Raw genomic sequence first — 23,173 nt, 5'->3', positions numbered from 1 at the left:
AAAAAAAAAAAAAAGGGGTGGGTGGGTGTGGGTGTCTGCAAACTCTGATCAGCTGCTTTATTAGGAAGTTTTACCAGAGATCAAGTGGCCTGCTTTTCAAACTATCAGCTCAAGTTTATAAGTGGATTGTGTCCAGCTCTGATCTGCATCCAGCTGCAAAATACTATGCAGATAACCCTTCAGACCTGGGAGGTCTCCAAGGCAGTAAATATGGGGGTTGTGATTCTGAGAACTAAGTGCTTACAATGTGCACTGAAGCTTGTGGGAACTCCAGCTGCTTGGCACATAGCTGGACAAAGCTCTGTGGTTTTAAAATAAAAATAACTGCAGGATACTTCCACTCTATAAGCTCAAATAAATGCTTGAATTCCATTCCCTGCCACTAAGAATAATGCTTCGATAATTATTATTTGTGTAATAATGTGTTTACAAGTTGTGACCAAGCTTGTCCCCCAGTGTGTTAAGATTTGGAACCATAGTCCAACCTAAGTCATAATGCTAAACAAGAAGGTATAAGAAAAACTAGGACTACAGTTTAAACTATACAGCTTCTTCAACAATAGTGTGGCTCTGTCAGACAAGCCTGTACATCCCCTTTGAAACACAGAGGGACAGATTCAGCCTCCTTCCATCTACAAATAGCATCACTGATCACAGCCCTGAGGTAAGGCCAGGAGCTGTGAATTCTATTCTGATTCCAAGGAAGAGGTGCATGACAGAAAGTATTTATCTGTATAATTAAACATGACTGGCATTTGTTCATATGCACTGAAAACTTATGGTAGCTATTTCTTCTGCCAACAAACACAGGACCTGTCAAAGAGCAAGTCCTGAAGAGACAAAAGGTACAGAAATGGTTTTCTCTCCCCCTGCCCTCTTCTAAATGAGAAATAGAATTTAGCCCATGGACATTTTACATTATTGTCTTCAAGTTTAATCTGAACCATCCTGCTAATGTGAATAGAGGAGTATTTAGGACCTCTACTGGCAGCAAGTTCATGCATGTAATTCTGGAAACTATATTCTTTTTACTTATATTAACCTTTCCCTTAAGCAACAGCAATGAATGTTCTCATCTGCCAAGATAATGTGTAAGTATATTCAAGAATAAGTCTAAACTCATTTTAATCACTTTAAGATATGCCATGGAATATAAAGGATTAAATATTTCACATTTTCCTGGGGCCATTTCAAACTCCAATCAGAGAAACAGCACTGAAAGCAGTCACTTCTTTGTCAAGACCTGACTGTTCGATTCATTCCACAGCTGGGAAGTGCAATGGACAAAGGTGGGAGCCCCTCTGAGACCATCAGACTGGGTCTGAACACGAAGTTTAAACGGAAGGTTCTCTATGGCTTTTGGGTGGTTCTGTTGCATGAAGTGCAGAAGTTGGGATTCCTGGTTCTGAGCATATATGCAGCAGTTTGAGTGAGAAACCTATTGAAGCACACAACAGGTTATTAAAGCAGGATTAATGTATGTCGTTTAACTGCTCTGGTTGTGTGAGCAGAACTACTGACAAGAGTCATCAGTCTGTAAAGATTCTGACACACTTTAATTTTTTGCCCTGAGAGTGCCAAAACACACACTTCCATAACATCTCTTACTCAGAGAACCTGGGGAGCAAGCAATCAGACTCTGCCTGTGTAACGGAAGTTGTTTATAACAAAGACATTTAAGGCCTAGATCCTTAGGATAGATCTGTGCCACCCTGAGCCGTGGCAGAGGCAGCAGCAGTCTCAGCTCCTCTGACTTGCTGACTACGCTGACTTGCTGACTACGGCCAAGGAGACCGTAAACCAGCTAAAATCAACCTAAGCATCAAGTACTGGGACAACAAATCTCCCCCCGTTTGCTTTCACTGGCATCAAGTGGGAAGATGAAGAGGAGGCCAGAAATACAGGCTCTGTGCCAGCTAACAGTCGCCTATGCTAGAAAAACAGTTTCTTGGGAACTTCCATGCTATTCTGAATCCTGTGTGCTGGACTTGTGGTACAAACAGGAATCTTGGCCTTCTGTTTTTGCATGCTAAATTTAACTACATCTCTAATTGCCTTAGTTTATTTTTAAGCCTTTCTTGAGTTGAGGCAGCAGGTTCATTAAGTACAAGAGATTTTAATCTTGTTTCAGGAACTCATTAAATACCTCGCTGTAAAAAAAGGGAGGAATGCAGGGGCCATCTGCTGGCTGTTTGGCACATCACTGCTGGCCACAAACCCGCAGAGTCAGTCCAAGAGAGTGAGACCTAGAGTGAAGCACAAGCCAAATTCAGCTCTGATGTCAGAAAAAGATTTAGTGTAGAAGTATTTTTCAATTTTTACAATTAATGGGGGTGTGTGTTAAGCTATAGTAAAATAGTAGGGGTAAATATGCTGGGTTCAGTTGTAAACGTAGGGTTGCTTTGGTTCAGTGTAAATGAAAACACTTGGGCACAGGGTGATTTATACTTACAAGATCAGTTTTAGAGTAATACAGATATAGAAGAATTCAGTTACTGTGTTACAAGATCATTATAACTGAAATAAGATTGTACAGTTTTCCTTGCCTTCTCCAAATATGTATATTGCACCACTTTGTTGGAGATAAATAGGCATTTCTGTAAGAACTAGCACAACACCTATTCCTTTCATAACTGGTAGACCAGGCCTTTGTATATTCTTTCTATTGAGACATGAATTTCACCTTCTTACAGTTCTTTTCCTTTATGCATTTTCCACACTGCAATAAAAAGGGAGAATTTTTAAATACTGCTTAGGACACGACCTAAGTGCATTCATGTAAGCAGCTCCACAATGGAACTGGTAAAATGCACAAGCAGGATGGTCCAGCTGGTGAACTGCTGGGTTGGGATCTCAGGACCCACAGTGTCCTTGAGCAACCCTTCGTGCTCAGGTAAGATGTAAGAAAATGGTAATTTCCAATGTTGATGCCAACACTACTGCCTTAAAAAGACCCCCATACAATATTAATGGAAATCACAGGCACCTATTTTAGTAAGATAGTTAAAGAATCAAAAGCATTTTACTGACATCAGTGCAGATCAAGGCACCTACTACATAAAAAAAAACCCCAAAACCCAAAAACATAAGGGACCAGTAATTGAACTAAAAATATTTCTACACATTCAGGAAGTCAATCTCTACTTTCAGTCATTCTGCGCTAATCCAGGGTAACTGTCACAGTCACTGAACATGCAGTGCCTCAGCACTACTCCTGATGGTAAGTATGATCCAGAAGTTTTGTCAGGGATTTTTCCTATAGAAGTGATATCAGATCAAAATGAAAATAAGGCTGTAAAAGAACAAGGAATATTTGGACCATAGTATATTGTTAATTTTAGCTTTGTGGGAATGCAAGCGGAAAAATCTTTTGGTTGAGAATTTAACCTGACATCAGTAAGCTAAATCAACAGTGTATTAATGCAAAAAAATCTACCAATTTTGACAGAAAGGTTATAGAGTCTAGTTTTATGAGAGGAAAGAGGAAGTATCCCCATAATGTATTTGTTAAGCTAGAATGACTCAGTTGCATGCCTGAATGTTTTTGTTTTGTAAGTCAGCTGTAAGGCTAAGCTGCAATAAGATGATGATCATGGTAATACAATTACTAATACAAGGTTAGTCAAAGTGATTGTGTAGCCAAGAAAAATTAGATGCCTCAGTATGAGTCAACACATTCATTTTCTAAACAGTTTAGCTGCACAAGGTAGATAAAACCTGTTTATAAGGTACTGGTAACAAGGTGGTTCCTAATAGCTTTCAAACTATATTATCTTGTTCTGCCACATCATGATAAAGCAATAAAGGTAAAGAGAGAATCAAGCTGAAGCCCTGCTGAAAACATCCATTTTGTCCCAATAATAAGAGCTTAATAAAAGCTAAATACTAGTTGCCGTCCATTAAATCAATTCTATAGCTGGATGTAAAGCATCTGGCCATGAGCACCACCCCCTGCAGTGGTTTAGCTGCCTATGCTCAAGGCCAGCTCTAACACAAGCTCAGGCATGTGACTTCAGAGAGTGCTGTGAAAAGAGTTGCGTGAGGCTGCTGCTGGGCCCTTTCCCTTTCGCTTAGGAGCTGTGTTTAAACTGAGACACTTGCCCGTGGTCCTTGACTGAGCTACACCACAGCTACACCTCTGCCTGTCCTCACCTCACTCATCTGAACCCAGCCCTTAACCAACTGATTTGACTTTGTGGCTTGATCTCAGACCTGCTTCATCACTGCAGACATCTGGATGATCACAGGGCTGCTGGCTGACCCCACGTACTGTCACTGGACCCAGGCCTGTCTCTGACTTAACTTTCTGGCCTTGATCTTGGACCTACCTCATTACCACAAACTTGCCAACTGGTTACCCTCAGTAGACCTGCTCTGCTTTGCTTGTTTGGGTACTGTGGGACTGCACTCCTTGCTGGTGAGGTCTCTGCCCCTGCCCTGCCTTGCTGTCACCTGCAGCTCCTGGCTTGCCTTCCCTTACAGTAACCTGTTTGTGCTGATCCCTGACATAAAACTCAGATGTGAGCCTGGCAAAAGCAACAGTTACTATCTGGATCCCATCTAATGGAAATGTAACATGGAAATCAACATTAGTACTAAGTTACTCTATCAGTATGCAAGATAAATGAAGCGACACATCAAACTAATTTCATTTTACACCTTCCATTTAACTGTTTTACAGTGTGCAGCATTCCTTCTCTGTCTCCCTTGTCAATAACACTTACTCTGCTCAAATACTGAAACAAACTCTATGTACGTTATTGAAACTATTAATTCAACCTGACCTTACAGCATGGATCACATCACCACTCTGCTGGCTTTCAGCAGAACTGTAGATGCTTGAGTAAGTTCTAAATTGGATCCAAAGGTTAAAAATGTAGTTAAGGGGCCCATTTCCAAAGAGATCAACTTATGCCAGTCTTAAGTTTCACTGAAAGTTTGGGTGGTGGAGGGGAGCAGGAAAAAAGAAGTCATTAAAGAGACCAGGTTCTTCCATGCATTTTTAAAATTAAGAGGTGGGCCAGATTGCAAAAGTATTCAGACATTGAAAGACACAGACTTGACAGGCAGAATTCTTAGATGAGCCTGCTGATTTCCAGGGGAACTTGGTACTTGCATGTCTTGAAAATACCACTGGATATCACCCCCTTCTTTAGATGCTGAAGTATCTCTGAAAGCTAGTTCTTAGTCTCCTAAGTTACCTGCACTGTTTTGAAATTGTTCTTCCCAAACCCGATTCTTATATTAGTGCTTCCCACAGAGTGAAGCTGTGTACAGAGTTTGACTGAATTAGGTTAAGGGAAAAAAAAAAAAAAAAAAAAAATTAAATCTGAATTTCACTGCTTTCAAATTTTAGACAAGAACTCTAATGTAACCCTAATGCAGCTTTTAAAATTTCCTTTGCATTTCTTTCCCAGTACCTCAGCTACAATAATAGCAGTTTCTAAACTTTCCCTTGGATTATTATTTGATTCAATTATTTATGTACATTATAAATGGCCAAGGGAATTCTGGAAACCATGACAAGTGTTCCAGATCTGAACATCTATCATTGCCAAAACAAAAGACTTAAAAAACAAATTTGAAAGCGTGCTACTCTGTCAAATACTGTGGTTCATTATTTGAATATATATGTTTATATATAGATATTAGATATTTTCACTGAGACACAGCTGCCAAATTACAGCTTCTTTAGTTTTAAGTGTTTAAACATTCAGGTTTTTCTGTCTTCCTATGTGCAGCAAACGAAAAAAGAAAAGAAAAACCTGATCTAATGAAAAGAAAAAATGCTGCTGTCAATATGAATTTCAAGTAATCTTATAAATGACTTGTATTTGATAAGATGATGCTGATACACTTTTCATTCTTAATTTTAATAATAAATATTTCTAAAGAAGAACTAAGAGCAAAGCTGCCCACAGAACACAGTTATGGATTGTGCTGATTTTGTTTCTACCAACAGTGCATCATAAGTCCACGGAGGTTTCCCCTCAAGCAGGCTGTCAGTTAATCTAGGTACCAGTTATCTGTTCCTACAGGCATCAGGAGCCGAGTAAATCCTGGGCTGGTTAGCTTATGCCAACATCCATGATGCCGTGACCAACTGGCAGTAACATCATTAAATCTATTATGGGCATATTTACACTGCAATTCAATTGCAGCAAGACTCCAGTGTAGATATACCCTGAGCTGTACTTGAGAGAAACTACATTACCCCGCCGTTATCTTTCTTTTATTGGCTTCAGTGCAGCAAATATGGGAAGTGACCAAGATACAGAACAATTCAGCAGTCGCTCAGTGCATTGTCAGGAATGAGTTAGCAAGGCTCAAGCATATTTCTGATGAGCAAGTAAGTGCTGCATCTTAACAAGGGCTAACTGGAATTTGGTGGTATCTCCCAGCAGACTGAGAAAGGAACAAGGCTGAAGACTAGATTCACCTTTCCACACTTCAGAACACAGCTCTGTGCAGTTCACTGTCCTTGCCAAGGCACGGTGACAGGGAAATACAGCTGTCTGTTAGTCCTTTGCTTCTCAGCAGTGATTAATCTAGTGTTAAAAAAATATGCTTTCAATCTGCAGAAATACAGTAGTCGATTGCTTACAAAACAAAGATGAATGGTCCCTCCCCCAACTTAGGGCTGTAAGGTCTTTCAACTTTTGTACTGACAGAACAGCTTTGTTACTGCTATTAGCCCAAGTAAGTAATTTTGGTGGATTCACGGACAAATTCTTGAGTTTCTCATCTTTTACCTTCTCAGCTGGCCTTGTGTTCAGTGAAATCAGGGCAAGGATGAATAAAGACTACATATACAAATCTTCTTAGGAGGAAAAACAGCCCTCTCCTCTGAGCCATATTTTAGGCTCTGGGAAAAATTAGGATAATTTCATACTCCCTTAATCAGGACATCAGCCAAAAGCAAAACCTATTACTAAACCCGCAGTCCTCAAAGTCTACCCACAAAACTGAAATATAAAGCTGCTAAGGGCTGACAACTAGACAGGACTCTGCATAGGCTTTACTTTAGAATTGTGACAGTAAAATATTTTTTTTTTCTAAGTTATGAAAAATCATGTGTGAAAGTCTGGCTCCTGTGAAGTAGATGACACTGAGCCCACTGACCTCAAGCCAGGACTCCTACCACACCCCGACACGTCAAACCTGGTGGGCAGCTGTATGGGGGAGCACTCCCCGTACAGGAAAGGAAAGAAAGGTATTGTTAGCACAAGAGAAGAGCTGTGGGACTGCTCATCTCATCAGGTAACGGCACTCCGTTACAAACAGATTTTAAATAATGCAATGAAAATTACTTTTTGGTTCTAGGATCACACTTGCATTTGGCCAGGAAGCCATTCTGAAAGAGACAGTCCTACGCTGAACTACTAACCATGTGAAACAAAACAGGGGTTTTCTCTGCCATGGGCTGCTTTCCAGTAACTGACTGCTGAGGCTGCAGTCTTTCCAGCTGCTCCTGGAATCTGCATCTCCTGTGTCTCTCTTTCATCTCTTCTTCCTTTTGGGATAGCTCTTTTTTACTTTCTTCTGTCCTGAAAAATATACAGATTCTGCTTCACTTAAACTTTTCACTTGGGAGAAAAAGCACTCTTCTTCATCTGTTTGCATTTCATTTTTCTTATATTTATACCACACACTTGAGGGTGAATCATGACATGAAAGGCTAAAATAGATTTAGAAAGCACTTACTGTGTTTGTGGGGGGACACAAGAACTTGTCATTGGATGAAATCATCTCTCAAAAAAAAACCCAACCAACCCACCAAAGAAAAGGAGCAGACCTCAAACCTCCGATAAGTGGTGACAACCTATTTGGAGACTGGAACTCCAGGAAGCAGAGGCGTGTTTGTGATGTTTCACTCCCCATCTCCACACCAAAATTGTCAGTCTAACTCTGTTTCCGTTCCTATCTGCTACAATACAGTGACATGTTTGCCCTAAACCAAGGCCTCCCATCTTTCCATATTTTGATGTGTGCAGAAAGATTTCAGCTGCCATTTCCATGGGAAACATTAAGTTCAATTTCTTCTGAATCTTCAAGCCCCAGGGGCCTCAACAATAATTAGAATAGCAAGAAAGAAAACTGAAATTCATTAAAGTCATTGTAAGCTATTACTCAGCAACAATAAATAACCCAGATTCTTGACAAGCCATGGTCTGCCATTTATGTGACAGGCTAACAGGTTGACAAAACGGAGTTTTATAGAACTGATGGAAGCAATGAGCTTTAATGTCAGGAATCCCATAGAGAAAAAAACCATGCAACCAACCATCTGCCATTTAAACCAAGTACACAGTAGCTGAAGTGTCCGAGTGGCAGGGCAGGCAAGTGTTTAACAGTGAAAAAGTAATAGTCTCTAGAGCAGGCAGATTCTAATTCTTTCAAGGGCTCATATGTCAAAGTCAAAATGTTAAATTTCACTCTGAAAATAGCAGGCAGAACATAACCTTTGAAAAGTCAGTATAATGGAGCTCTCCCAAATAGCTGGGCAGGTGCATAAGGCAACCATCTGATTTCACTTTAAAATTAGACCTTATGCAGAATACACTACATTAAACTAAGCCCAAGGAGGCAGAGGCCCAAATAACTCTGCTATTTCCTCAATTGATATTATTCTTACTTCTCTCTTTTTTAAAGCTTTCCAAGATATTCCTGTGGTATAACCCATTCCTCATGGGTGTACTTTGTTCCTCTAAGCTCTTGCACTTTTCCTGATGTCAAAGAGTCAGATTTGCTTTGTTTGGGAAAAAAGTTACAAGGAGAAGTCAAGATACCTCTTCCAGTTTGTAAAAGGGTTTTTATGCTGAGAAACAGAATAAATTATTTTCCATACCTCATGGGAACACAACAAATAAAAAGCTTAAATTGAAGATAGGATAATTTAAATTAGACTTAAGGAAAAGATTTACAATTGTAAAGATAATTAATCAGCAAAATGTATTAGCTGAGGAGTCAAGAAATCCTCACCACTGAGGATTTCAAGACCAAGTTATATAAAGATCTGCCAGGGAAAATTTTTACCTCACTCTCTATTGATTTTACCTCACTCTGTATTGATACAGGGAGACAGACCCTTCCAGACCTATCTTCTATGATGCTGTGCTTAGTAAATCTCAGTACATAAAGGAGATCAATACTGCATTATCCTCCCCTTACACAGAACAAAACTAAAGACAATGGCTAAATGTACTATGTCAGAAGTGCCCTAGCATGTCTAATCCCAGGCCAGTTCACTGATCTGCTAAGTCTGGCTGCCTCTAAAGCTTTAAGCAATGGCTGCCAGGACTTGCTGTCTTTCTAGGTAACAAAACCATACAGCCTTTTGCTCCAACTTACACACTGGATAAGTAATGTTCTTTAATTTTAGACAATTAGATAAGCTATAATCAAAATCACTGACAACTTCTCTTGTATGATACCTTGGCAATTCTCCTGTAGTTAGAGGAGACTCTGAAGCATTTCCTGAATTTTGAACCTTCTCAGTTTCCATTTTGTTTTCTTTTTCTATGTCAGCTCCATTGCCCCCATGGCCTGAAAAGAGGGTATTTCTTGTCTCTGGTTTCAAACTCCTGGGAATCAATTCATTTGTCTCTTGCCTCACTTTAAAATACTGGTTTTGACTTATTTTAGAGGAACCTATCTCTTCCAGACTTTCTGGATCCTGTTTTATGCCTTCAAGTTTTTCAGCTGGGGTAGACATTTCACTAAGAACCTCTGAGGCTTCTTTACGGGCTATATGGAGTTGTTGTAGTAGCAGGCTTTTCCCTGAGCAATTCCTCCTGTGAAGAAAATAAAAACCAGATTTAATCAAGATAAAGCATTATATGAATAAATTCAAACCCTGAGGAATTTCTCATATGAGTGACAGCTCAAAACAAGGACTGGGCATCTACACAAATAATAGCTCTTGGTAATAGCAGCACCAGCACACAGGCAACACAAAACACCACAGTGACAGAACATGAATCTGATCTTACTGGTAATTTACTGACCCCTTCTGCATTTCAGGCACAACACACACCTACTAGAAGAGTCCTGAACAAATTTAATGTTGGCACACAAATTAGAGTCTACAGATTTTCATCCCCTTTGGATACAGGGGTTGGGATTCAAATACATACAGAAGAAAAGTTCTAATAATTTTCAGGATTTTTGTGTGCTTGGCTTCATTTCATCCATGTCTCCTCCAGGTTAATGAGACTGCAAAACTGTCAGCAACCACAGTATTGTGACAGTATTCTGTTGCGAAATGGCCTATCATGACATCATGGGCAGATATGGTTATTCTGTCTTGCAGTTCTGTTCAGTGATGAGTTTAAGTCATCTGCTACAGGAAGATAACCATCAATTTGTAGCTTATCTGGTGATTATGAGCAAATAATATACCTTACTTTAGTGGTAGCTGAAAAGTACACGGACTGAGCAACAGATGGAGTTGGATTTTAATGATGTGGTTAGGTGACCTGTATGAGAAAACAGCATCGTACTGCTGTACTTAACTAAACTAAACCTACACTTCTCAGAACAAACAGGTGGACTGTATTCTTTCTCCTTAAGGATCTCTCATCTCCTGCCACCATATCCAGAACCATCAAAGCAACATTTAACATCAATGGCTGGATTACTGTGTATGCCCAAGTAGTGGTAATTTTAGGAGAGCATCATGTACTAGAGAACAGCCTTATGGTATAGTGCTAGAGATGGCACCGACTACCTCAGCACTCCAGGGGTAAACCAACAGCATATCTTCTAGGCTAAGTGCCTGCAGATCAAGACAACCAACCCTCTGAGGCCCTAATACGGAGGTATATTGTACTACAGAATATGTAGCCATTTAATAATTCTATCCAGATAAGAGTGAAGCTGGCATTGACTCCTTGTGAATGAGATCAGAATCTTGCCCTCCTGAGACCATGAGGCTTTCTTATTTAGAAACAGAACTGAAAAACATTTGCCAGGCATTTCATTTGTTCTTTAGCAACACTAAAACGAATCAAAATCCAATCAGCTAAGCTCTGCTCTCCAGCAGTCCAGATTTACACAGATGCAACTTCTGCATTTGCATCAGTGCCAGCGAAAGCTCCCCAGGCATCATCTTGTCCCTGCTTTATACTGGCTTTGGATTAGATGTTCTAAATTATATTGAGTGTTCAGGCTCCGTTCCTTGTCAAATCATTTATTCTTTCAAACCATTAAAAAAAAAAAAAAAAGATTAATTGGCTGGCACAACAATACAAATGTTCTGCTTGTCCTCTGCACTGATGTAATGTGAATTTACATGCATCAGACTTCTAAATGTAATCCAGAGCATAAATGCAGTAAGATGTTTAAAGCTTCACATATCTGCGTCACATTAAGCATACATCTAACAACCTATGGGTATGAATCAAGCCCTGAGTTTAGCAACAGGAAATGGCTGGCATCTGTGCCTACTGAAGAATTTACAGTTTAGGATTCCATCCATCACACCCTCTCCTCCTTCCCCTCTTCCTCCCCCCTCCAATTAAGGAGAATTAAGAGCATCCCTGCCCACACAATGTATTTAATATTCTCTTTAAATCAACATCTATTATATTATATTTTATTATTTCTAAAAATAAAGGTTTGTCTGAGTCAACTCCTTACAACATTTTCAAAGTTTGGTTCCGAGTGATTTAAAACCAGTTCTCATGTCATTCAGACAAGTCTGGAGAAAGAGTCAGGTTTCCCAGCCACTCAGCTCTACTCTGTCTTTTGAGCTGTTTCCATGAAGCTGTACAGGAACAAGGCGCTATACTGCCTCAAGGATCAACAACCATTTTCTAGCTTCAGTATCTTTACCATGCAACAGAAAAGAGTGATCTCCTGGGGCCAGATTGAAGCACTTTTATTACTGGGGTTTTTTGTTGGAAAGACAAGGAATGGAGATATTTCAGTACATGAGCTCTCACTCTAATCACTGTTAGGGCAATTATTTTAGTTTCAGAAAAAGTGAACACCGTATCATTTGAAATAGGCTCCTGGTAAAGAATCTTACATTCTCCTTTCTGCTTGGTCCTTAATTGTCATAGTTTCTTCTTCTTCTTCTTCAGTGGAGCTGTCGCTTGCACTGTGAAACAAGTTAGACCATATTAGTTAACTCTGTTCCAACTGGATGTTTTCTTTCCATCATTACTAGGGTGCAAACTTAGAATTATTATAAAAAAGGGAGAGAAACTTTCAGGGAAGATCTCTAGGTGTTAATAGATAGTTTTCCACATTATTACTGTAACAAAACAAAACAAAAAAATCAAGCAACCACATCAAAATCTGTTAGCTGTTTATTAACTATTAACTGTTTATTAACTAATTAGCTCTTAGGGAAAGGACAGGTTTGCCAAAACCTGTTGCAGATCGAGGAGAACTTGGCCTCCCATAACTGACTGTAAGGCCCACTTATCACACAGGAGACAGAAATCAGCACCTACACTTGCTTGCCAGGAATGTAGCCAAGGACGTCCATTTTGTACACAGTGATGCTGGAACACTAGCCAGACTCGGACTGCAAACATTGCTTTGCAGTCACTGCCTGCTCTTTTATAGATGGAAATTTTCTCAGTGTTATTTCCCGGGATGATTTGCGTGTCCTTTCTGTGCTGCCTGCATCCCCACATATTTACTTGTCCTGAGACAAGTTATTCTCTCCTGAGAATATGTCTATGCTCAGCCAGGGGATGTGCCTTCCCACCAAGGTCACAGCGGTGTGGAAGAAGAGAACACTTTTAAAGTTACATTTCACAAGTATGAGATACAGAGAAAAGGTTTCAGTTTCACCACTTTTTCATACTTACTTCTCACTAATAATAAAGTCAGAATTTACCTTTCTTTCTCATCGGGGAGCGTTACTGACTTCTGTGGATTAGCATCTCTTAAATCTATGTACACAGTTACAGGCTCTGGCAGGCGCTGTAATATCACGTCTGTCCTTAGAGAACTTCGTGAAGACGATAGCAAGGCAACATCCCTAAGTATAGAAAACACTGTTTCAGCATGTCCTCCGCCTTATCCAGACAAGAAGTCCTGCAGGGCGTGGATTATGATCAAAATTGGATTGTGAAAGGAGCTTTGTGCTTGGCTACTGTAGAGATTCAAACTCTGCTTCTGCCTTCTGCCTACTACCCACCACCTTTCAAAGCTGAACTCAAAGATTCAGCTTCCCCTGAGGAATACAGACCACAGGCAGCATGATAAGGGACATTTAGTTCCCCAAAACTGATGTCAAATCATTCTGTAGAACAAATGAAAACAGTTATGGTACCAAAGAGCTTGCAAGTTTTAAGAGACCAGTATCAATCTGTAAAAACAGGTCCCTTTTTCCTCTCTGCCTCCTTCAGCAATTCTATTTTATCCTTCAGAGCATACAAAATGCAAATCATCTTTGTGGCTCTCCCTGCTCTGGCAATGAAGGTACTTCCCCTTCAATAGTGAAGGTTTGCTTCACTATTGTTTCCTCTGTGCTGCCACCATTGATGATGTTCCCTCTGAAAGTCTGGAAATCCACTTCCTTCACACAGAACCCTCCAAGATGCACTGACATCTCCACCAATACCTACAAAAAAATCATCCTGTATACTTCAGCAAAACTGAGGTACCAGTAAGAGAAACTAATATCCTAGATGACAAAAAATGTGGCCGTGATATTTGGCTTAGCTTTGTCTTCCCGCCTTTCCCATTTGTCCCAAGTGTCTGTTAAGGTCTAGACAAAATCGGTGGTTGATGGAGAATGCTAAAGTGGCAGGATACTGACTGCTTATCATTAGATGTACATAAGTGACTGAGTCTTAGTTTTTCCCTTTAACATTCCTGTCTGTATACCAACTATGAGATCAGTTTTCTGCAGAGGCTATGGAGAAAAGCACATACAGAACACCCCATGTTTCCAGGTATCCCTATTGGCAGTCATGATTACCTGGGGTATATGACAGACAAGGACCTACTTATTCTCTTGATGTTCTTGAGAGGAGAGCTTGGCTGATGGCCACCTGCAGTGTGGAGACACCATCCTGGACTGCTGGGCACACAGCGCTTCTAGCTTTTCCATGAGATGATTTTCAGACCTACTCCTGGAGGTCTCTATGGAAGAGGAACAAAAAGAATCACCAGCTGTGGTCTTCTGCCATGGGATCACCCAAGATATCCTTCCCCCATTTTCACGTTGTCCCTTTCTCTACAACCTGTCAGAAGGGGAGGGAGAAAGATACTGTCATCTGGCTCTAATTCACTTCAAGCCTTCATCCATCTTGTCTGAAACACTCTCAGGCCATGACAGGTGACAAAGCACTGGTTTCAAGCTATGAAAGCAAGATGAAATCTTGCGGGAAGCTAACTAAAAATATTTTACAGAAGCATTAAAAACCCTACTATGATCACAACACTCAAGATGATGATGCAGGGAAGGACTTAAACATAGGAATCTGAGTTTTATTTATTTTTATACACTTTCAGCAAAGTTGGTATTAAATTTAGCAGTGTTACCACAGCCTGCTGAGGGGAAAGCAACTTCTGCATGAGTGTTATCTTTCTGCTGCTCCAGCTCCTCAGGAATCTTGCCTGGATCCCATTCCCCAGTATTCTGAAAGACAGCAGAAATGTGATGGAAAATTCACTCCCATAGACTGCTACAAAATAGAAGTCCCTTTGACTCACATTCTTTGTAGTAACTCCATCAGATTCTTCTGGCACATATGAATACACAAAGAGCATGGAAGTTCACCTTACCTATCTCCAATACTATGCCACTGTCTCTTGTCAGTATATGAATCAGTGTGTCACTCTGGACCCAGCTGCTTCAGCATGAGCCTCAGCCATTGGCATGACTAACAAAAGGTTATTTACTGCTTGAACACTGCTCGCCTCCCATCATTGCCAAGGCTCTGCACGTCTACCATAGCCAAGTGCAGTATAATTACTAAGAACAAACAGTAAAAGACTGACCAATGTTCATTCAAATGTAACAAAGGAAGAGTAACTTCTTCCCCACTTAAAACTGCAAAGATGTTTCTAGAATGGACTGAACTGACAGCTCCTTAAAAGGAGAAACATTAAGTCCATCCTAAATATCCACTCAACTCGTCTCACCATGAGCTGGGACAGAACTCATGCCATGTCCTCCACATGGCTCAGTCTTCCACATGAATTCACATGGTGAAGTCTTTCCAACAGCAAGTACTCCCTTTCATCTCTCAAACCTACCAACAGTACCAGATCCCCACATTTTTTCATTTCCCTCTAACCATCTCTCCAAATAACTTTCCTCACCCTTTCCCACCTCCAAAAGATGATGTCCCTAAATTACACTGCCAGGTTGCCTTTCAGCAGTTCCACAAGGAAGAGCTGCAGTGAAAGGAATGCATTTACTGTATCTCTTTGGACAGTGCATCTATCCAGCTCCTTCATCTACTCTGCTAAGGCTTTTTTGCTGATAATCATGAACCCTTTTGATATAGGCTACAGAAAACCACCCGAGATAGTAACACAGATTAAAAGATGGCCTGATACAAGATGAAGCATACGTATTCTGATCCTGAGTAATGCTGAGAACTTCTCACTGGCACTAACACGAGAAGGACTTTTGGGTTCTTAGTCCTTTGAGATGAGGCCCACAGCCTTTTCCTCCTCTCCAACTTCTGACCAGGGCAAATTCCCATTTCTCTAGGTACAGTCATCATCAGCTGTGATCCCACAGCTGTTTATCCCACACTGAAGATAGGATCATTAAATTCGTTGCTACGAGTCATAGACACTGGCTGAGGGTACACTCGCACTGCACGCTGCTAACGTATGTGTGAGAACCAGTCTGCAATCACTAAAGTTCACATGCATTTAAAGCATTGAATATTATTTGAAATCAAAGTTTTAAAATATCCACATGTCTGAAATAACATAACCAGACTTAGAAGTACTGTGTTGTTGGGTTTGTTTTTTTTTAAAGGAAGGTGGCTGTCAATTATGACTATTATGCCACAACTACAACTAATATACATTTCATATGATGACTCGAGACCTTTAGAAAGACAGAAGCAGTCTCCAAAACAAGCGGTTTCACCTTGTTAAAACCTCTGTCATCTATCTCTCCCACTTAAGAGAAGAGTCTCACTCTTTCCTGAGCAATAAATCTTCACACATACCTGAACCAGAACTATTCTAATACTACATGTTGCAGGTGATGAAAGGTAAAAGCCTGATGAGTCACAAGGTGTGGTCTCTCACACCAACACAAAACTAATACTGGTTTGACAATGGCATTGAGATGTATTGGTCTGGAAGAGTGAAGAATGATTGACAACTGAGCTTACTACAACAAGAACTATATCACAGGTCAGTACAGGTCTGTATACAGCTTTGCCCTCATGGTATGGAAGTGAGAATACACTGAGCCTGGTCTCAGTACTCACCCAAAAGCATCAAACCTCAGTTCAATGAAGTCAGTGATATCAAACAGGTTCTGAAAGGAAAATCACACCTCCTGAATTAACAGAGCAACTGACTCATATGAGGTGAGATGGGAACTAAACCTTGAACCACTTGTAAAAGGTCCCCTCCAATAATGGCATGGTTAAATGATGCAGCACAATTAAAAAAAACAGGCATGCTTTGCCTATACTAGAAGAGCTCTAACATCAAAGGGGTTTTTTTTGTGTGGATGAAAGAGGAAAGGAAACATCTGTACTTTGATTCTATAGAATGCTTTGAACAGGAATATCAGGTTCATGTTCTATGCTGATTAAGTCCAATGATCTTAAAAATCAATATGGGAAGTAGGGATCTATAACTATAGTACTGAAGAGAACAACCTCTCCACACTGGGGCCACATACCAGTTAAGCACATGAGCTGGTCACCCCACAAACATAAGCACCTGCCTTTGGTGGAAGGGATTTAAGACTTCAGGAACAACCCTAACCACCTTCTCCTCTCCAGCATTACCACAGTGCTACAGAAAAGAGAAGATGCTGGAGGCTAGAAAGCTCACTGGTTTAATGCAAGGTCTACCTGGGAGCACAGAGGTTCCCGGCCTTCTCAAGGGACAGGTGTTGTGGTTGGCTCTCCTGAACAAGACCACGAACCATGCTGCTGACCCATGGCTTTGGCTACCATTATGGACTTTTAGTGACAGCCCTGAGAGCTTTTGGCAGCTTGTATAGTACATGACCAAATAAACCCCAAATTCAGGGCAACAATGAAAGCAACAAAGAACACAGTGGCATGTGCAGAATTTGGTATTTCAGTTCTTTATTTCAGTAGGATTCTGCAAGCAACACACTGTGTCCTCTAGCCCCCAAGCAGCACTCCCCAAAACTTTGTTTGGGCCACTTACCTGCAATGACAAATGGGTCAGTTCTTGAAGATGATCATCTGAGGAGGTTTCTTCCTTCGCAACGCTTTCTAGACTGTTGCTAACGCCAGGTGAGGGAGGCTTGACATCTAGCTCTTGGTGGCCTGGTGACAGCTCCAGAATTATTTTGGAGAGTATCTTTGTCTCTATCAGATTTCTTCTCTCCTTTTCACTGTCCAGCTCTTCCATAGACAATGCTGTATTAAGCCAAGTGTTCCCTTTTTCCCTGCCCAGTTCTTTCTCTTCAAGGTGATCTGTGGAATCTGCAAAAGACTCTTCAAGACCAGCTCCCTTTTGGCTTGGAATTTCTTCAGTATGACTAGCAAGGGAAGTCTCATCTTTAATCACTTGTACATCTTTTGCAATGACTTGGGCACCATCTGTTTTTTTCTGAAAACCAAAACTTTCCAGATTTCTGTCCCAGATCTCCCATGGATGTCTTTCTGTTTCCTGGGTTTGCTACAGGTAGAGAAAATACACACATGCAAAAAGTCCTATCTCCCTAAGCTTCAGAAGCTGACAATAAACCAAAACAAAGTGATTGAAAGACAGCAGCTTCAACTCAGACACCATTTGGAAACAACACACACCATATTCATTATGGAAAACAGTAAGACTGTTTACTTTCTAGAGACTTTAACTTCCAGAAGTGCTAAACATCCTTGAAATTAATTTTCCTTGCATCTGCTTATCATATAACATTTCTTACACCAAGATAAACAACTGGAAAAAAGCAGCACAATGTTAGTCTTCCCATGATGCAACAGCAGGGTCAGCTGGCTCCTCTTCCAGCCTCCTGTGATGCCTAATCTTCATCACTGCAGAAGCAATGTAGTAATTTTATATCTGAAAAGCTATTCAGAGGATAAACTTCAAATTATCCTCCTTACTACAGTGTCCTAACTTATTCTACATTTTCTAGATACATAAAATGGTGGCTGAAATGGTTTCATACCCTTAAAAATTTAGGGGTCATTGCACAGTGTTAGTGCACAGAAGGAAAAAAAAAAACCACAGTAAAAAGACAACAACAAAAACTGCAAGGAGATGAGACAAAAAAAAAAAAGGTCTAAAGTCTCAAGAATAGAGAAAACTTTAAAGAGTCATTGTATAAAGAGAAAGAAAGATCTAATCTCGAGTGGGAGAAGGTAATGGGGACTATGCTCTTTTATCACACAATTCAGTCAAATAGGTCAAATAACAGCAGCTACCCACACTGGAGACAACCAGAAGAGTGGGGTTACAGCCTGCACACAACAGTCAACAACCTGCATGTTTGAGTCTTCCAAGGAAAACTCCATCAGTTCTGACAGGTCAGGAATTAAGTTTGGCTGTTCTCTCTGGAAGATGAAAAGCTCCCCATCACTCTCACAATCAGACTGCAAAGAAAAAAAAAAGAGAGATTAAATAAGACTATAATACTCACCTAAACATCTCTTTTGCAGTGACAAATCCTATCTTGTAACCACTCAACTGAAGTTCAGAGACAAGGATTTTCTCTGCAGTTGTATCTTCACTAGACAGTCTGATAGCCCAACACTCAACCTAGGCTGTCTTGTAGCAGCCTAACATTTGAGCAAGCTACAATAGTAAAAATCATGAAAACCATTGAATTTCCATGGAGGTTGATGACTAATGTCCCTCTGAGCAAAGCAGTGAGAAGAATAGGCAAGTTCTCTAACTCCCAAGTGATTCTTTGCACTACCTCATTCACCACCATAGAGAAGCAAGAGCAGGGCTGCTCCCTAAGGGAAGGGGAGCTGGGAGGGGAAGCACATCAACAGCCTCATCAGGCAAAACCCAGTCCCACAGCACCTCAGAGGAGTAAGTAGGACAGACCAGAGGTAGCAACCAGACTGAGTCAATAATCCAGATCATAAGGCAATACTGTGGTGATGAGGCAGGTCAGAGATCAAGATTGAAAGTCAATTCACAGCTGAAAGCCTGGATCATACAGGACTGTAGCTAGAAACCAACACTCCTCCAACACAGCTCATTAAGTGAAGGCCCATAGCTGAGCTTAGAGCTGCTGGGCACATGGGTGGGAGCCCCAGCTGAGGCTGGGCAGGGCCATGAAGGCTTATTATTGCAATCAGGATACTGATATTCACTATTCCAAATGCAAAGCAGTATCTAAACTTGGTATGACAGAGTTTAAATAGCTTTGAAAATCTCCTTTCTGAACATAAAATACGCATTTGAGATGTATCCTTACGCAGAGACACCGAAGTGAGATTAAGCACCAGCTCAGCAGTCAGGACACAGATTTCCTGCTTGTCCCTTTGTTTTGCAAATGTACATTTTCAGTAACTCACACTGCAGGGAATTCTGTCTGCTGTAATTAATTTTACTTAACAAGAAGCAAACTGCAAAAGAACTTATTTCCTCTTAATAAACTACACATCTGGGTAATGAAAGTACTTCAGGGCATAAACCACATTTGTCAGTGCCATTTTCGAATGCAGGAGGCCAGCTCATTGAGGTTACAGATCTCAGATGCATAAATGTATCATGTTCACACAAGTGGAAGCTGCTCGGACAAAGGTGCAGCACTGGAACTGCAGGCTCAGCAGGCTACTGTTTCACATTAAACAGGAGAGGGATTATACAACCAGATCTTTTGAATGCAAACTAAGGGTAGCATGTAAGTGCCAAATAGATTGCCTCAGTTCCTTCAGCAGGAAATTTTTTCCACATGTAATAGAAACAGAAAATTTGGAGACTGTTTATAAGTAAAAAATGTTCAATGTGACTTAGAGTAAGAGCAGTACTTGGCACCAAAGCTATCTCTCTGTCTTAACCTTATTGTACACTTACACGAGTGCCTAAAAATAACTTTTGAGTGTTGGGCCTTAATCTATACTGTATAGACACATAGTAAAATCCAAAGGTTGTTTTAAATAACTGAAACAGAATATAGGTAGAGAGGAACAGAAACAGCGAGGCAATCTGTCCAAAATGTTAGTGATAGAAGGCATGGTATCTGTACCAACACTTTACCCACTAGATCACACTACTTCTGATGATTGATTAATAACAAGTAATAAATAGCCCATGCAGACATTTCTGGCTCCTTCACTACTCACAAGACTCCCTTTGTATCATTAAGGGCCACACTAAATTAGAACAAAATATATCCTTTAAGTGTTCCAAAATATTTTTTCAAGTTTATAGGTTTGAAAATTAACAAAATATTCTGATTTGGACAAAAGGTCACTAATAAGCGAGTCTCAAGATACATTATCACCTTGGAAAACTCAGTATCAGAGCTAGCCTTTGGACTAGAGAGGCAGGCACTTTTATTATTTCCACCAGATTGTTGCTGTCCTGTGAATAAGAGATCTTCAGCAACCAAGAGGCAGCCTATCTCAGACACTAAGGCCCAGTAAATAAAAAAAACTATAATGGTGCAGAATACAGTGCAGTTTTATATTACGTTTTATATCTTACGTTTTATATTAAAAGGTTAGTGGCATTATGTTTCTTTGCAGGTAGAATTGAAGCACAAAAAGGCAACATGGCTTGCAGATTTACAGGCAGGAAAAAAAGCAGAATCCAGGACTGAAATATCTGCCGCATGCTTTTTCCAGTGAACCATAAAATCTTCAGGAATATCACTTTCCTTTGTGAACCACAAAGTCTTCAGGAGTATCACTTTCCTGTGACCCTCATACATAGAAAACCATACTAACAGGCCTACTGTCTGGCAAGTACATTAATGGAATAAATAGCATAGAATTCTCAAGCATGAAACCTTATATTTCATTTAAAATCAATAGTATTCTTCTTTCATACTGTATTTTTGACTGAAAAAAAACAAGAAGAAATGAAGGCTTATTATGCAAGATACCCACTACCCTCCTCTTCCCAACCTAGAAATACTTATTGTCTGGAGAAATCAGTCCCATTTTCAGGTTCTGAAGAATACAGAAAGATGAGATGGAAATTACACTTTGACAATTAGAAATAATCCAGAAGGCTGTGGATTAATGCACAGTGTTACAACAGTCAGAACAGGTAGCCCATCAGGGATACCATACTAGCTACTCAGAAATGCCTGGCTAAGGTGACCTTCTCTTCCTTTTGAGAGATTTTTCTAAGACAGTGAGAAGCAAAGGCAGGCTCCAGTGCTTACTGTGGAGGTGTCAGAGTCCAGAGATGGCAGCTGATCTTTCACTGCAGCAAGTATGGCTCCCCATTGAAGTGTTCTGCTACTCTGAACAGGAGCTGCAGGAGGCTCAGATGGATGCTCTGTATCCTCACTTTGCCCTTCTGAGGCCATTCAAACAGCTTCCCTTTGATCAAATGAAAGATGAGCTTAAATACACCTCAAGAAGGAACACAAGGGATAACATCAGTACAAAACAAGAACAAAGCATGTGCGTTCAGGGTCAGCATAATTCTCAGCACTCCCAGGGTTTTCACTGTCAGCAGTGAATGATAAAATCTGCATTTCTGGAGTCATTCCTTCCCACCTGAGTTCAGAGGGCTGAGTTTTCTGCCCTGCTCACCATATACACCCATAATTGGGGCCACACGACAGGCAGTTTAGCCCTTCATTTATAAAGAATTTTTCAGGATTCTTAGCCAGACTGACTTGTAACTGTGTTCTCAGAAAAGCACGTTTAAACTGCCTGCACAGAGAGGGGAGAAACTCAGAAAAGGCAAGGCTGACATCTCTGCTCTCAGTTGGTTTTTACTCCTCTTCCCTATTTCTCTTATGTTGCCCTGCTCACTGCTCAAATGATAAAATAATTTGTTTGCTTTTTTTTCACTGCATTTGTATAAAAATAGATGACAGTAGACACACTCTCGATTTTTAACCTCTCAAAGTGTTATAAGGCAGACTTTTTCCTCACGTGTTCCTTCATGTACATGAGGAGTCGAGACAACACAGTAGTGACTATTGCCGTACTACCAAGTTAGAGAATTAATATTCGCAGAAAATTGCAGTTTCCTGGGGAATCAAACGTGACAATAAGTACTTTCTCTTCAGCGAGAAAGGTTAAGAGATTTGTGACTGTATGTTGTTCACTATTGATATAACTTCATATGATTACACTGTCACTGTTATTTGCAGTAGCATGTACCAACACTCCTCTAAACACACAGCGGAACTCATCTCATGCCCTGGGAAGTTTACAACTTGAAAAGCACCTTTGCAAATACTTTATATGCCATATGCATACAGTGGCAGCTTCGTTCACAGGAGACAACCACTGAATCCCATTTAGGTAAAAGGAAGGGAAATGCCCAAGGCTGGGGTACTACGCTCTGTCAGGAAGTAGAGGTTGCTAAGGGCAAGAAAAGTCATGGGAATAAAACCAAACTGCCGCTCCTTCTGCCAATTTAAGAGGTCAGTCTCCCAAGGTTAAGGATATCAGTCATCCAACATCTTCTCTGGGAGCAAGCAGTGCTCTGTTTAAAACAAAGTGCAGAGTTGTCAGACAGCTCACAACAAACACTTTCTGGAGAGCTTGGGTCAACCAAGATGTGAAATCCTGAGCCTCTCCGTGTCACTAGAAGTGATGTTTCCTGTCACGTCCATCTCAGGAGCCTCGCTGCCTGGGTACAACACCAACGAGGCAGAGGTCAAGATGCAGGCGATGGTGGGAAACAAACCTTCGCTTCGGGGCGGTGTTCATGGGCACGCAGCCCGCCGCAGACCTGGGGACGAGCTAACCGTGCCCTCAGCACCGTCCCAGCACACCGGCAGGTTTCAGGACCCGCAGTGCGAGGCTGATTCCTCAGAGAAGCCGCTGAACCACCAAAATGGCGGCCCGGGCGGCGCACGCGCACCTGCGCC

General features: G+C 40.8%; 1 protein-coding gene across 1 annotated transcript in view; it reads right to left on the bottom strand.

Annotated features, from left to right (window-relative positions):
- The window catches only part of C14H16orf71 (chromosome 14 C16orf71 homolog), a 94,298-nt gene extending 71,131 nt beyond the window's left edge, over positions 1 to 23,167 (bottom strand). Inside the window, exons 1-9 of the mRNA XM_026859249.1 lie at positions 22,990 to 23,167; positions 18,636 to 18,746; positions 17,350 to 17,826; positions 14,509 to 14,605; positions 13,971 to 14,106; positions 12,854 to 12,997; positions 12,032 to 12,103; positions 9,435 to 9,794; positions 7,388 to 7,547 (exon numbers count right to left, since the gene is read on the bottom strand). Of these exons, the coding sequence (XP_026715050.1) occupies positions 7,388 to 7,547; positions 9,435 to 9,794; positions 12,032 to 12,103; positions 12,854 to 12,997; positions 13,971 to 14,106; positions 14,509 to 14,605; positions 17,350 to 17,826; positions 18,636 to 18,668 (1,479 nt within the window). The 5' untranslated portion in view covers positions 18,669 to 18,746; positions 22,990 to 23,167. The remainder of the gene's footprint in view (positions 1 to 7,387; positions 7,548 to 9,434; positions 9,795 to 12,031; positions 12,104 to 12,853; positions 12,998 to 13,970; positions 14,107 to 14,508; positions 14,606 to 17,349; positions 17,827 to 18,635; positions 18,747 to 22,989) is intronic.
- Between the last annotated feature and the right edge of the window lie 6 nt (positions 23,168 to 23,173).

This window comes from Athene cunicularia (assembly GCF_003259725.1).
Source record: "Athene cunicularia isolate RWA chromosome 14 unlocalized genomic scaffold, athCun1 chr14_part1, whole genome shotgun sequence".
NCBI lineage: Eukaryota > Metazoa > Chordata > Aves > Strigiformes > Strigidae > Athene > Athene cunicularia.
Note: the sequence above shows the minus strand (reverse complement) of the source record. Positions and strands in the feature narration are given on the sequence as shown.